The 13,030-nt window shown below is 34.5% G+C and overlaps 2 protein-coding genes across 4 annotated transcripts; both read left to right on the forward strand.

The window, feature by feature from the left end:
- The first annotated feature begins 510 nt into the window (after positions 1 to 510).
- Positions 511 to 8,874, forward strand: LOC101206725 (DExH-box ATP-dependent RNA helicase DExH8). Of its 3 annotated transcripts, none has more exons than XM_011654633.2 (14): positions 511 to 812; positions 1,172 to 1,349; positions 1,455 to 1,628; positions 1,783 to 1,930; positions 2,640 to 2,951; positions 3,281 to 3,427; positions 4,445 to 4,625; positions 5,942 to 6,219; positions 6,332 to 6,454; positions 6,535 to 6,679; positions 6,806 to 7,041; positions 7,110 to 7,301; positions 7,633 to 8,157; positions 8,315 to 8,874. In XM_011654633.2, the coding sequence occupies exons 1-14, from the start codon at positions 662 to 664 to the stop codon at positions 8,549 to 8,551; spliced, it is 3,027 nt and encodes a 1,008-aa protein (XP_011652935.1). In that variant the 5' UTR covers positions 511 to 661; the 3' UTR covers positions 8,552 to 8,874. The 3 variants fall into 3 exon arrangements, with proteins under 3 accessions (XP_011652935.1, XP_031739695.1, XP_031739696.1); XM_031883835.1 differs by having other exon boundaries at positions 684 to 812; positions 1,149 to 1,349; XM_031883836.1 differs by lacking the exon at positions 511 to 812 and having other exon boundaries at positions 1,249 to 1,360.
- A 940-nt stretch (positions 8,875 to 9,814) lies between these two features.
- LOC101206482 lies at positions 9,815 to 12,871 on the forward strand. Its single transcript, XM_004152203.3, has 2 exons — positions 9,815 to 10,678; positions 12,383 to 12,871. The coding sequence occupies exons 1-2, from the start codon at positions 9,985 to 9,987 to the stop codon at positions 12,487 to 12,489; spliced, it is 801 nt and encodes a 266-aa protein (XP_004152251.1). The 5' UTR covers positions 9,815 to 9,984; the 3' UTR covers positions 12,490 to 12,871.
- The last annotated feature ends 159 nt before the right edge of the window (positions 12,872 to 13,030 follow it).

Here is a 13,030-nt window from a genome sequence, read left to right on the forward strand (position 1 = left end):
TATTTGATGTTATCCAAAATTTACCCGGATAAATTACAAAAACCATTTATAAAATTGAATGGTAATTACAATTATACTCTTAAACTTTCAGTCATTTTAAATCTTAAATTTTACATAATAAAAGTATAAATTGTCATATAGATTTGAGGGTTTAATTTTATCATCCATGAGTTTAATTTCTAAAATTATTATGAACTTGAGAGTACAAATTAACTAATTTATAAATTTAAATTTTTTAAAAATAGAAAAATTTGACGAATTATTTACCGTGTATACGACAAAATAATTTTGAATATTTATAATTTATGGCTTTTTGGAATGTGACTTTTATTTAAAAAATAAAATAATAATAATAGAAAAAAGGAAAACGGAATATGGGTCCACGTAGTGTGCGAAATCCTTGCGGACGAAGTTTACCGTACAAAAAAGCAATTTCTATAGCATTTTCTGCCCTTTAAAAAGCTTCAATACATTTCCAAATTTACCCCTTCCTTTGGGTCAAATTACCCAAGACTAACTATGACCGTCGTGTCAACATATACAAAGCCCGCGTTCTTCCTCCTCCCCTCCTCCACGATCACTCTTCTCTCTACTCGAGCTAAGCTACGGACACCACAGGATTCCATTCTGAGATACAACAAACTCTAAAAGCTACGCCTTAATGGCTTCCTCTTCTTCTTCTTCTTCCTCCTCCTCCTCCTCGCCCTCTCCCCTCGTTTTCTCGGCTTTACCGGTCATGTCGCTGAGGGAGAGAATCGTAGAGAAAATCCGTCAGAATCGCGTCACGCTTATCGTCGGTGAAACTGGCTGTGGTATGCTACCTATTTATTCCTCCTTGTTTATTTTCTTTCGGCTGGATGAAGCATGAACTTACGGTTTTCGTCATGTGATCGTTGTTTATGATGGACACCTCTTCCTCCCTCCATTCTATTAAGTTTCTGTAGTCATTTGTGAGTTTTATTTATTTATTTATTGTGCTTAATGACTTGATATTTTGAAGCAAATGGGGGGAGAGATGGAAAGTAGAGAATGACAGTGTTCGTTTAAGTAAAGGCAATGTTTGCTATTAGGTTGTTCTATTGGTTAAAGCTGCATGGTTGTTAGTTTTTTCTAGATTATAGTAGTTATGGACTATCTATGTTTTTTAGGTTCTACTGCTTTGTGTTTCCAGGGAAGAGCTCTCAAATTCCTCAGTTTCTTTTGGAAGAAGACATGGGGCCTATTCTTTGTACGCAACCTAGGCGTTTTGCTGTTGTTGCCATTGCGAATATGGTTGCTAGAGCTCGTAAATGTAACGTTGGGGAAGAGGTTGGATATCATATAGGTCATTCAAAGCACTCATCGGAAAAGTGCGTATGATGTGGGAATCCTCCATTTCGTGCTAGAATTCATTTTTGCTAACTGTATTTTGAGATGTATTTTTGTATAATTTTACGAATGCTTCACGCTTCCAGATCGAAGATTGTTTTTAAAACTGCCGGGGTTTTGTTGGAAGAAATGCGTGACAGGGGTTTAAACGCACTCAACTACAAGGTGATTGTACTTGATGAAGTGCATGAAAGATCAGTGGAGTCTGATCTTGTTCTTGTGTGCGTGAAGCAGTTTCTGTCGAAGCACCATGATCTGAGGTCAGCACTTTGCTTTAGCCTTTACTAACCTTTGTTAGAAATTTGGCTTTTTTTTCCTTCTGATTTGTCGTTGTATATGGAAATGCAACTTTTGCAAGTTGACATTCTGGGATCATACTTGCTGTTGGAGCTGATCTTTTCAAGTATTTGTTAGGGTTGTATTGATGTCAGCAACTGCTGACATTGGAAGATATAGGGATTATTTCAAGGACCTCGGTAGAGGCGAACGTGTTGAAGTGCTTGCAATTCCTAACTCAAACCAAAAATCTTTCTTTGAACGAAAAGTTTCATATCTTGAAGAGGTGAGCTCTTTCTATTATTTCTAATTGATCTTGTATATTTTACTGGTTCTGTGATAAACCATTCTTTTATTGTGTATGTTTGCTTCTTGTTTGGTAGTATATTGAACATGGTAATATTTTTCAAATTACTTGATTGTTTAAACAATCATAATCAATTGCTTAAAGGTTGTCTTGGGCTAAAAATTATGGTAATAATTCTTATTGCCGTTGACCATTAAATAGACAAGCTCAAAATGTGATGTAACGAATCATATCATCTAAATCTATATGATTAATGATCTAAAACATCAATTTCCATTCGGAGTGAGCTAGGAAGATCGAAAAATCGAGCCGATCAATCAAAATCGAAAGAACCATTTCAGTCAGTTGGCTTAATATATATGTTGGTGATATATAATTAAATTTGCCTTCAACCACCAACTTAAGCTTTTAGGTGAATTGGTGATATATAATTAAATTTGCCAAGTTTTTTGTCCCCCTTTGGGCTTTGATTTCGAGGATCTTTTGTAATATTTTAGTTAGTTGGTCCCCATTTTTTAAGATTTTTTTCTGTGGGCCTGGCTTAATGAAAGTTGTGTTAAAAATGTGATTTGAAGTATTTGACTTGACAAAATTTTACATGGCCCACAAAAAGAAACTTTTACCAGAACGGAACCCTTCCAAATATTAGTTATTTTGTTTCAATTTTGATCATATTTTCCATTTACAGGTTACAGAATTACTTGGGATCGAGTCAGATTTACAATCATCTAGATATTGCAATGGTTTCAGTCCTTGTGCATCTCCTGCGGAAATTAAGTCTGAAGTACACAGACTTATCCACAATTTGTTGTTGCATATTCATAAGAATGAGTCTGATATTGAAAAGAGTATCTTGGTTTTTCTTCCTACATATTATTCCCTGGAGCAACAATGGCATCTCCTGAAGTCTCATAGTTCTTTTAAGGTTTATATTTTACATAGCAGTATTGACATTGAACAAGCGCTTACAGCTATGAGGATTTGGAAGTCACATCGGAAGGTATGTTTACCCTTTTAAAACAATATAACGACTATTCATGAAACAAAGTAGAAAAAATCTATAGTTTTTAAATTTTGATGTAAAGAAAGCAACATGGCAATTAATTTTAATGTGTTTCTGACAGTGCTTCGGATATAAGTTGGTTTCTGTTTTATTCTCCGTATTCTACCGTTGGATACTTCCACATTGGTTTGGAACTTGTTGTCCAGTTGGTTCTTGATAACCTTTTTAATATTTTCTAATTACTAATGTTTGACAACGTCACCTCCTCCCTTTTCTTACAGTTGACACTGTTATTCAATCGTTATGCGCTGAAATTTTTGCTGCAGGTAATATTAGCAACAAATATTGCTGAATCGTCTGTCACAATACCAAAAGTAGCATATGTAATTGACTCATGCAGGTCTTTGCAAGTGTATTGGGATAATAATCAGAAAAAGGATTCTCCACAGGTTGTCTGGATATCTAAGTCTCAGGTATATGGGCCCATATACTGCTTCACATCTTGTTCACATAAGTTCTACTTCTAATATTAAGTTGGCTTTTTTTTAACAAAAAAATTTAAATGAGGTTAGATATTGTTTACTTTGAGCAATAATTTTAAAGAAGAAAATTTATTGAGATGGGTCTAGACATATATGTATGGTCAGAAAAAAGTAGAGTTTTCAAAATCGTCAAGGCTTCTTCCTTTGTTTTGAATATGCCTTTCTTGATTATACATCATATATAATTCAGAAGACAACATTAGATTGCATGTGCATCAGGTCCTGAATTTCATTGCTATGTCCATTCTATCGCATGGTGAGTGTTTAGTTTTGTGCCTTATGGTAAATGGTAATAAAAGGAGAGATCGGATTCTGAACTCATTCCTATTTATATAGGTACACAATCACAATTGAACATGGTATTAATATAAAATCGTATTGCTTAATTGAATTCCTTTAGTTTTAACTAATCATAGTTAATTATAATATTGATTTTAGGTTTAACATGAATTAAATTTTATCAATAAATTTAGATGGCCTTAGTCTATTGGGTAATTAACATATAATTGGGTTTCCAGATAATTAATAAATAAGTATAATTATATTCTCCAATTGTCATTACTATTCCTACAAACAACACAAGTAATTTTGCCAACAATCCTATTTCCAACCATCTTAGTCTAAGCTTTCCATTCTCATTACTGCGTATTAAATGACCCTTTAAAGCCTTTTGGACTCCCTTTCTTTATGTATTGAGTTTTAGGTTCTTACTCCACTCTCACCCTTCTCGATCCCAATATCTCTCTTATCGTCATAGACTTCATTTTTTCTTATTATCACCTTTGATAGCCCCACCCTCCCATTTCAATAAAGAGACTTAATAATTTCCATTGTTGCAAACAAGGATGAAAAGTCAGATTGAGGACTTCTACATGACTGCAGATTTTCCACAAAATTAATAGTTTAATTATTGACCAAATTTCATCATTTACATGCAATATGCCTCAGGCTGAGCAGCGTAGAGGAAGGACTGGACGAACGTGTGATGGGCAAGTTTATCGATTGGTAACAAGATCATTTTACCACAACTTTGAAGATTTTGAACGACCAGATATACTGAGGTTATCATTGAGGCAGCAAGTACTCCTGATTTGCTCGACAGAATCCAAAGCAATTAATGATCCAGCTGGTATGGTATTCTTTTGGTGACAATTTTTCTTGCTAAACTGAGGACCATTTTCATATTTTCATCATCTTTTTATGTAGGGTATGTGTAGAAATTAGAGGAATAAAACTATGAATCCCCTTTTTTTCTCTTATTGAATATCTGCAAATTTGGTCTTCTTATATTGGAGAAAACCGTTCTAACAAATATGGAAAGAATAAAAACAATAAAAGATAAATATTAAATAATATTTATGTACAAATATAGAAATTCTACCAATATGTTAAACCGTCTCTTTTTTTATGAAAGATTTGCATTTTTTTCTTAATCACAAATCGAGAAGAAACCATAGAAATATATTAAAGGGATAGTTGCAAATTTATCAATTAAATTCAAATTAATTAATTATATAGCATAATTTTAAAAAATTTGCAAATATAGCAAAATTTGTCAAATTCTATCAATGATATAAGTCTATCACTGATAGACCATGTTGCAAATATTGGTCTATCACTGATATACCATATGAAGTCTATCAGCGATACAAGTCTATCAGTGATAGTTTTGCTATATTTGCAATTTTTTTGAAATGTTGCTATATCTTTAATTATTATTGCTAAAATAGTCATCTATTGCAATTTCTCTATATTAAATTCATATGATTTTAGAGGAATGAGACTAATGCCCAAAGTTTAAGAGAATTATTCAAAGAGCAAAAGGAACTAAGGATCAGGAGGTGCACACGACCATCTCAACTAGGTTTGACACACCCTTAGCGTCCACATCATTTCCAAACAAATGTACAAAGACTAAATCACATCTCAAGCTAAAGAAGAATTATTAAGACCAAAACAAAGCAAGTAGTACAAAACCCTTTCCTATGTGAGGACAAATACAAAAGAGACTCAAAATATAATAACTAGACAAGCTTTGATCCCTGAAGCAAGCAGTTGGTAGACTGTAAAGCTTGGTGCACTCCGAATAAGCACGAGGCTTGAAAGTAATAGTCTTCGAAATCCTTACATGAACTTTAGAACAATAATAAAAGAGAAGAAAAATCTTATTCTTCTTTTGAAGAAAAAGGAAAAAAATGGTTGAAAAATTGTTGTCTTTTCTTTTGTCTTTGTACTTTAAGCCTTAGTCTCATTTCATTCATTCAATTAAAAGTTCTGTTTCCTTAAAAAAAAAAAAAAAAAAAAGTAGTGCCAATTGAGTGCTATTGATCATCGTGATGTCTTTCTTCTTAAACAATTTGTTGTATATGTAGACAAAGGATTGTGTATGGTATTGCTGTAGTCTATGAGATGGATGGACATTGATTTATGGAACTTGGATTGTAGTCTTGCTGCAGAAAACTCTTGATCCACCTGATGCTAATGTCGTTGAAGATGCTTTGAGTTTGCTTGTTAACATGCAAGCACTTAAAAGATCTCCAAGAGGCAGATACGAACCTACATATTATGGAAGTTTACTAGCCAGTTTCTCGCTGTCATTTGATTCTTCTGTGCTGATACTCAAATTTGGAGACATCGGAATGCTCCATGAGGGAATTTTGCTAGGCATATTAATGGATACACAGCCTTTACCCGTACTTCGTCCTTTTGGAGAGAATAATTTGGTATTTTTTTACTATTGTTATTTGGACATTCCTGTTAAGAAAATTGTTATTTGCATGCCCCCATTTAATATCTGCAGACTATTTAATCAACTTTGAACGGTATTTGTTACAGTATGCAGAGTACATAAAAAGCTACTTTGATGGAGAGAGCATTGATACAATTCAACTTGGCTTTAAAGAAATGGCATTGTTGGGAAACTTGCATGCATTCCACTTCTGGGAAAGGGTTTATAAGGTATTTTCTTTGTTTGAAGAGTTAAAACATTTTTTCCCATGATGGGCACATACATACTCTAATCCCTCTTTCTATAACAGGATAAGATCCGAGTTGAATATTTGAACAAACTTGTAAATCCAAATAAAACACAAACTACCACATCTCCACCTTCCAAGAATGAAGAAGAATGGTGTTCTTTTCACAGTCTTGTGCATTCATCTCTAAATCACGTCTCTGAAATGTGTATGGACTTCATCATTCTCAGCGCACTTAAATTATTCTTTATTTCATTTTACCAGCTCTTGCTTCTGTCTGCATCTTTATATTTCCTTAGAGCTTATCCTATGCGTTTCTTTGTCTACCTTTTAGACGAAGATATCATACATACTTTGCACCAATTTCGACCCAGATTTTTGGGTATGTGTGACATTCTAAGATCATCCTACGCTCCTACTCAGTTTCAGCATTTGTGTGTTCTTAAATGTCTCGAAAATGGAGATGATCAGTCAAGTGAATCAAGAACCTGTGTGTCTGTACCTTATGTTGCTTCCAGCTATTCCAGGACCAATCAAGTAGCTGGGAAGTTGGCAGATGTGATCAAACAGGTACTCATATTTTAGTAGTACTATTTTCTGTGAAAGTTGATCGTTCACTAACTATTCATTTTGAACAGATGAAAGTTTTTTATGCGAAAGAAGAGCCAAACAACCATTCCTTAAGTTCTATGAACAATGGTTTTAATGATAATGGGACCTCTCTTTGTGTTTACTTTCTCAATGGATCCTGCAATCGAGGCAGTCAGTGCTTATTTTCTCACTCACTTCAATCGAAGAGAGCCACTTGCAAGTTTTTCTTCTCTCTCCAGGTATCTACTTGGGGATACTCGAAAATTTAGTCAATTATACCAATCCTATTCCTGACCAATGAAATGCTTGAACGGTGCTTTAAATTATTTAAGGCTGAAGCAACTGTTAATTTTTGTGAATTCTATAAAATAAAATTTTGTCTTTGCTCATATGCCTGTCAAGAAAAATGACAAAAAGAAACGTGGAGAATGTAAAGTTGCGTTTCCTCTTCTGAAGTATATGCTTCACGAAAGCTTTGTTGGGGTTCTACGGCTGTACAGCTGTCTTGTTTTTTTTCTCCTTCCTAATACTACTATAAAAAGCTAAAAGTGTATGGCCTTTTCCTTGCAGGGTTGTCGAAATGGAGACTCTTGTCTCTTTTCTCATGATCAGAGTCCATCAAAATCTCTTTCATTTAAATCAACTTTATGCCTGCCAGAAGATGGGATTGCTCATGCTTCAACGCTTGAAAAATATTTTCCTAAATCAGGTGGCTGCATTCTTGTCATGGATGATGCCGGGTTTCATTTCTCATCAAACTTGGCTCGCCACTGTGAACCATCTAAAATCATTTGTACAACTAATCTTTCACATTCAGATATCTACGACTCTTCATTAAATGACGCAAAAAAAATCTGGGAACTCTCCCATCCTGATGAAACCATAATTTCCAATGGGGAAAATCAAATTCCTTGGTATGATGTTAAATGTATATTGTGGTTTCCACGTTTTGCAAGTTCGAAGGAAAATCTGGACATAGAGAAGATTCTACTGCAGAATTTTTTTGATCTTCTAGCCATTCGAATATTGGCCGATGCACTCCATGGAGTTCAAGTTATTCTTACCATGAATAACATCAGATTTTCACAACTCCAGGTGATTTTTTCTTTCACATTAAGAAAAAAAAAACTTGTAGTCCGTCAATATTAGGTGATATAAAACATCTGAATGAATATTCTACCCTGTGAATTCCCAATTGCCATCATTTGCGATGATTTTGAAAGCACTTTGTTGGTACTTTGTATTGTTATAGGTTGAGAAGTTGGGGAGAGAGAGCTTTTTCTTCCTAAGCGAGTCATTCCCATATGACGAGAGAAGCTTTGGGGAGTTGCCAGACAAAATAACGACTAAAAAAGGGATGTTGACATCAAAGCCGGTCTCCTATGTTTTCGACTTGCGACCACCCAGTAGCGCCCTCTTTGGTAACTACCGAGCAACACTCCGTCAATGCCTATACAATGTTGAAAGACCGTCTCTGGTTTGCCCTTAATCTCTTTGTTGATATAGGAATTTACTTTTGTCTATAGCGTCTTGGCTTGATTCTACGTAGTACATAAAGAAGGCCACCTTAAGTTATCAAAGACCAAGTGAAGTAAATGCCCTTATTTCACATGGAACTTTGTTCATAGGAGAATTGATTCAAAGTCGAATGCTTATGAATGATTAGAGTATGGCTTTTGAACAGTTTTGGGAATTGGGTTTGGAGAAGGTATCGTTATGTTTTATTTTTTAGCAAATGTTTATAATATACTGATAGCGAGGAAGGATAATTTCTAGTAAAAGTGAGATGGGGTGAGATTGTTTTATATTTTATTTTTTTCCTTCATATATATTTATACTTTTTCATTAATATTCGATCAATATCAAAAAAAATTTCTTAAATCATTTTATAACTTTATTCAATATTTTAAAATATTACGAAGATGTTTTAAACTTGAGTACTTAATAGGTTTTCTTATTCCATGCAGAATTTAGGTGGTTCAATTGTTCAATTTTTTTTCTTTCCTACCATCTATAATAATAATTGAACGTTCAATTATCATTATTACTAGCTAATCTTGAAACCATCATTTATGATGGATTTAAAGATCAAGATGTGAATTAAAGCATTCAACTACCCTTCACGTTGATGCATAGTCTCCATTTTTAGTAACTCACCAACAAATCGTACTTTTAATATTCATTTGAATTAATTTGTTAATAAAATGACATTTGAAACATGGTATATAAGCATTGGTAAATCTATGAGTAGAAGAGACTCGAATTATTAATAAGCTTTCTTAATGTACATTGAAAATTCGGAACGATTATAGTTCTCGTGCTTCACAACTCACATTATATATTGAATAATCTACTTCTCCTACTAATATATCGCAACACCGTTATATGATATATTAATAATATATTAGAAATGTTGAACTTTTCGAAAGTATATCAATTTATAATGTTAAACTCTCTGACATGATACTTATAATATAATTTTATGAATTATAACAATAGAATTTCATAACTAAATAGTAATCCATTTAAATTTCATTTGAAAATTGTAAAAATTCAAAGAGGTTATTTGGTTCAATGCACACATAAGTTTGAAGGTCTCTAGATACAATGGTAGACGTAGATTCTTAGCTTATTCTTCTCAAATGTACTAGAAATTTCTCAAGGTTTGGTTTGGACTCAAATAATGAATACATAAAAAAGCTGTAGATTCTGGTGAGTAAAATCAGTACAATAAAGTGACATTAACCATAAATAGAAGCAATGGCATTGGCAGGAATGTAGTAGGAGATTCCCCAATTCCCCAATTCCCCAATTCCCACGTTCCCATCCCATCTCTCCTTCTTCTCTCCACGATTTCATCATATATTCATGGCTTCCCATCTCTGAACCACCACCACTCTCCTCTTCCATTCTCCCTTTCTCATGTCTCGCAGACCCCTAGATTCCCGCCATTCAATTGACTCCTGTACTCTCAAATTCCATGGTTGGACCCCTTTCCATCTCCCCAAAACCCTAGATTCCGACCCCCATAATACCTCTGCTCCCACTAACTCTAAACCCTACTACTCTTCTACTCCCCTCCATACCAAACGCCCTTGTCTCTCCGATCGCACTACCTCTTTCAATGTCGACGCCATTGACATGTCCGCCCTCAGTTTGATTGACGACGACAAGCCTTCTATTCCTCCTGCCCGTAGCTTCCGATTGATTGCTAGGAAGCGACGTCGGCGTGGTTCTAGGTCTGTTTCTGGCCGGAGTAGTGATCGAAGTGGGACTAGACGGTGTTGCTCCGTTGGGGCTTCCGCGGCTCATGGGACTTGCTCGGATTTTCCTATTGCGGTTGGGACTGATTCGAGTGGAGAGTTGTTTGTTAATGGGGATGCCAATTGGTCTTCGGATGTGAGTGAAGCTAAGAATTCGAGGAGGGAGAGAGAGGAGAAGGATCATTTGGGTTCTGGGTTTGTTTCGTCTAATGGTGGTTTTGATGCTCAGGGGAATGAGTCTGGATATGGTAGTGAGCCTGGTTATCGTGGTGATGGTGAATTTGGATATGGTGATGAGATCGATGAGGAGGATGAGGATGCTAGATTGCTGTTGTGGGGTGAACGACTTGGAGGTTCGTTTTCTTTCTCATTTTCTTCTCATCTTAAGAGATTACAATGGTTAATCACATTGATGGCTTGGACTAGACTACAATTTTAGTTTTAAATGTTGATGTTGGCTGTTATGGCACTTGTTGGATACCTCGTTTGTACAACAATTCTTGGGGACAAAGATTTTGACGTTCAATGTTAAGCCTAATAAATGGACGTATGAGTTTCTAAAGCATATATTTACGGTTAAATTATACCAAGACCATAAACCTCAGGCTTCGTTTCTGCATGTCTATTCATTTATTGAAAATTTTAAAAAATATATTTTTTCCCTAAAATAGACCATGGAACTAATTTACTTGAATGCAAATGATGTCACGTATGTTATTTGTGTTTGAAAAAAATATATATATATATATGTTTCTTATTGAATTTTCATAGATGTGTAAAAAAGTTGATTTTTTTAAAATCTCTTATATCTGACATCTTGTGTCCCAGATTTTTAAAGGTGTTGTCTCGACAATGCATCCGTGTCTATCTGGCTTTTTAGATTTTGAGATACATTTAGCTAATCCTTAAAAATTGAAATGTTCTCTTTGAAATTGAATTCCACTGTTCCTATCATCACATTAACTAAAAGATGGGTTCTTTTATCGGTTTGTTTTGAAATGATAAACATAATAGAGTGAAGAAGTGTACTAGGAGTTTGATTCACAAGTAAACGAGGAGTATTGGACAATCATTTTATTGTCCGAATGTAGCCGATGTTTGTCTGACATGTCATTTCAACGGTTCTATCTTTAGCTAAGGATGTTTACGATAACAGCTATTCAAACATAGGGGAGGCAATTGAAAATTTTGAACTCTAGAAACTAATGTTGTAATTTAACGGAGCAGACTTTTGAGGGTTTATTTTAATAATTTATTTTGTGAAGCATGATCTACATCTGAATTTAGTAGCTTTATGAACCTTTGATCTCATATTTAGCATTGTCTGGGAACTATATTCCTCTTAGAACATGGTTTCACATTGACTTGAAAAGAGTTAATTTTCTTACTCCACAACATGCGACTCTGTTTCACCTTCGGATGTCAACGAAAGCTTTATCTCTAATGACATTAAACTGGCTTGTTGTCTTATTCTAGTTCTGTTGGTGGATTTGTTTAAAAAGATGGCACGATATGGTAAAAAATCGTGCCGTGCCTTTCTACTTAAGATTGAATAAACTTGAGAACAACTATTTTGGGACTGGCTCCCGGTAGAGTTAAGGTGTTTAAAGATGGACAATTGTGGATGTAGTATTTGTGCTACATTTCGTTTCGAGTATGAATTTTATTTTATCTAGAAATTTATATCATTGTTAACTTTTCATCTATGCTTTTAGTTATGGCAATTTTAGGCAATTTGTGTCCTAGAGTTGATTTCGTTGAAAGATGAGAATATAACTTATCCTAGAAAATAGGGTAGTCCTCTCAATAAATGTCTTTTGCTCTTGGTAGAACGTAACAAGTTCATTTATCTTTCTTCTACCTTAAATGACTGCCTCCTGGTTAATATGTATGTCCTGCCTTCCGTTTGCCCAAAGACATCGATTGGCACAGCAATGACCAATGGGAAGATTGAATGCTTGATTTCAAATTTCTGATATGCACATACAGTCCGTCACCTTTTTCTGTTTCAAAATCCAAGTTAAAGAGATAGATTGATATGTTCACATTCTATGCAGATTCCAGAATGGAAATCGTAGGAGAGAACACATTTGCAGATCAGAAATCGCACCATAGATGTCGCCGTAAGAAGCACGAATGTAGAATGGTTGATGCCCTGAGGTGAAGCAAGACATCGAAGCCGAGCAACAAACACTGTGAATACTATGGGCCGTACCTGCTGGCATATGCTTCTGAGACCTAAAATTTTGAACTGCAAAGTAAAGGTTCCACACTTTTGAGAGTCTGCTTAGATTGGAGTTTACAGAATGGAGATTTTTCTTCATATTTTTTGGTGGATAGGATAGATCTATGGCTGCTATGAAATTTAGAACACCGTCATTGTTGCATCTATGGCGAAGAAAACATAATCTCGATTGCCAAATCATCTTTGATATTTTCTCAGCTTAAGAAGTAAACTCTTTTGTATCTGTCTTGAAAAAAAAAGGCTTGAGTTATTCTCGAGTCAACTTAGTAAATACAACTTTTGACTCCTGATTCTATTTCAATCGAAGGTTTGATAACTTAAAGGATAGAAAAATTGAAAGATGAAAGTTCAAATAATACTAAAAGAAATAAAAGAACAACATATATTCTTAGCTAATTAGTTCTTTAAGTTCGAAATTTTGTTCTATATAGTCCTATCCAACTTTACAAACTTGTTCATT

This window comes from Cucumis sativus, chromosome 4 (assembly GCF_000004075.3).
Source record: "Cucumis sativus cultivar 9930 chromosome 4, Cucumber_9930_V3, whole genome shotgun sequence".
In the NCBI taxonomy this organism is placed as follows: domain Eukaryota; kingdom Viridiplantae; phylum Streptophyta; class Magnoliopsida; order Cucurbitales; family Cucurbitaceae; genus Cucumis; species Cucumis sativus.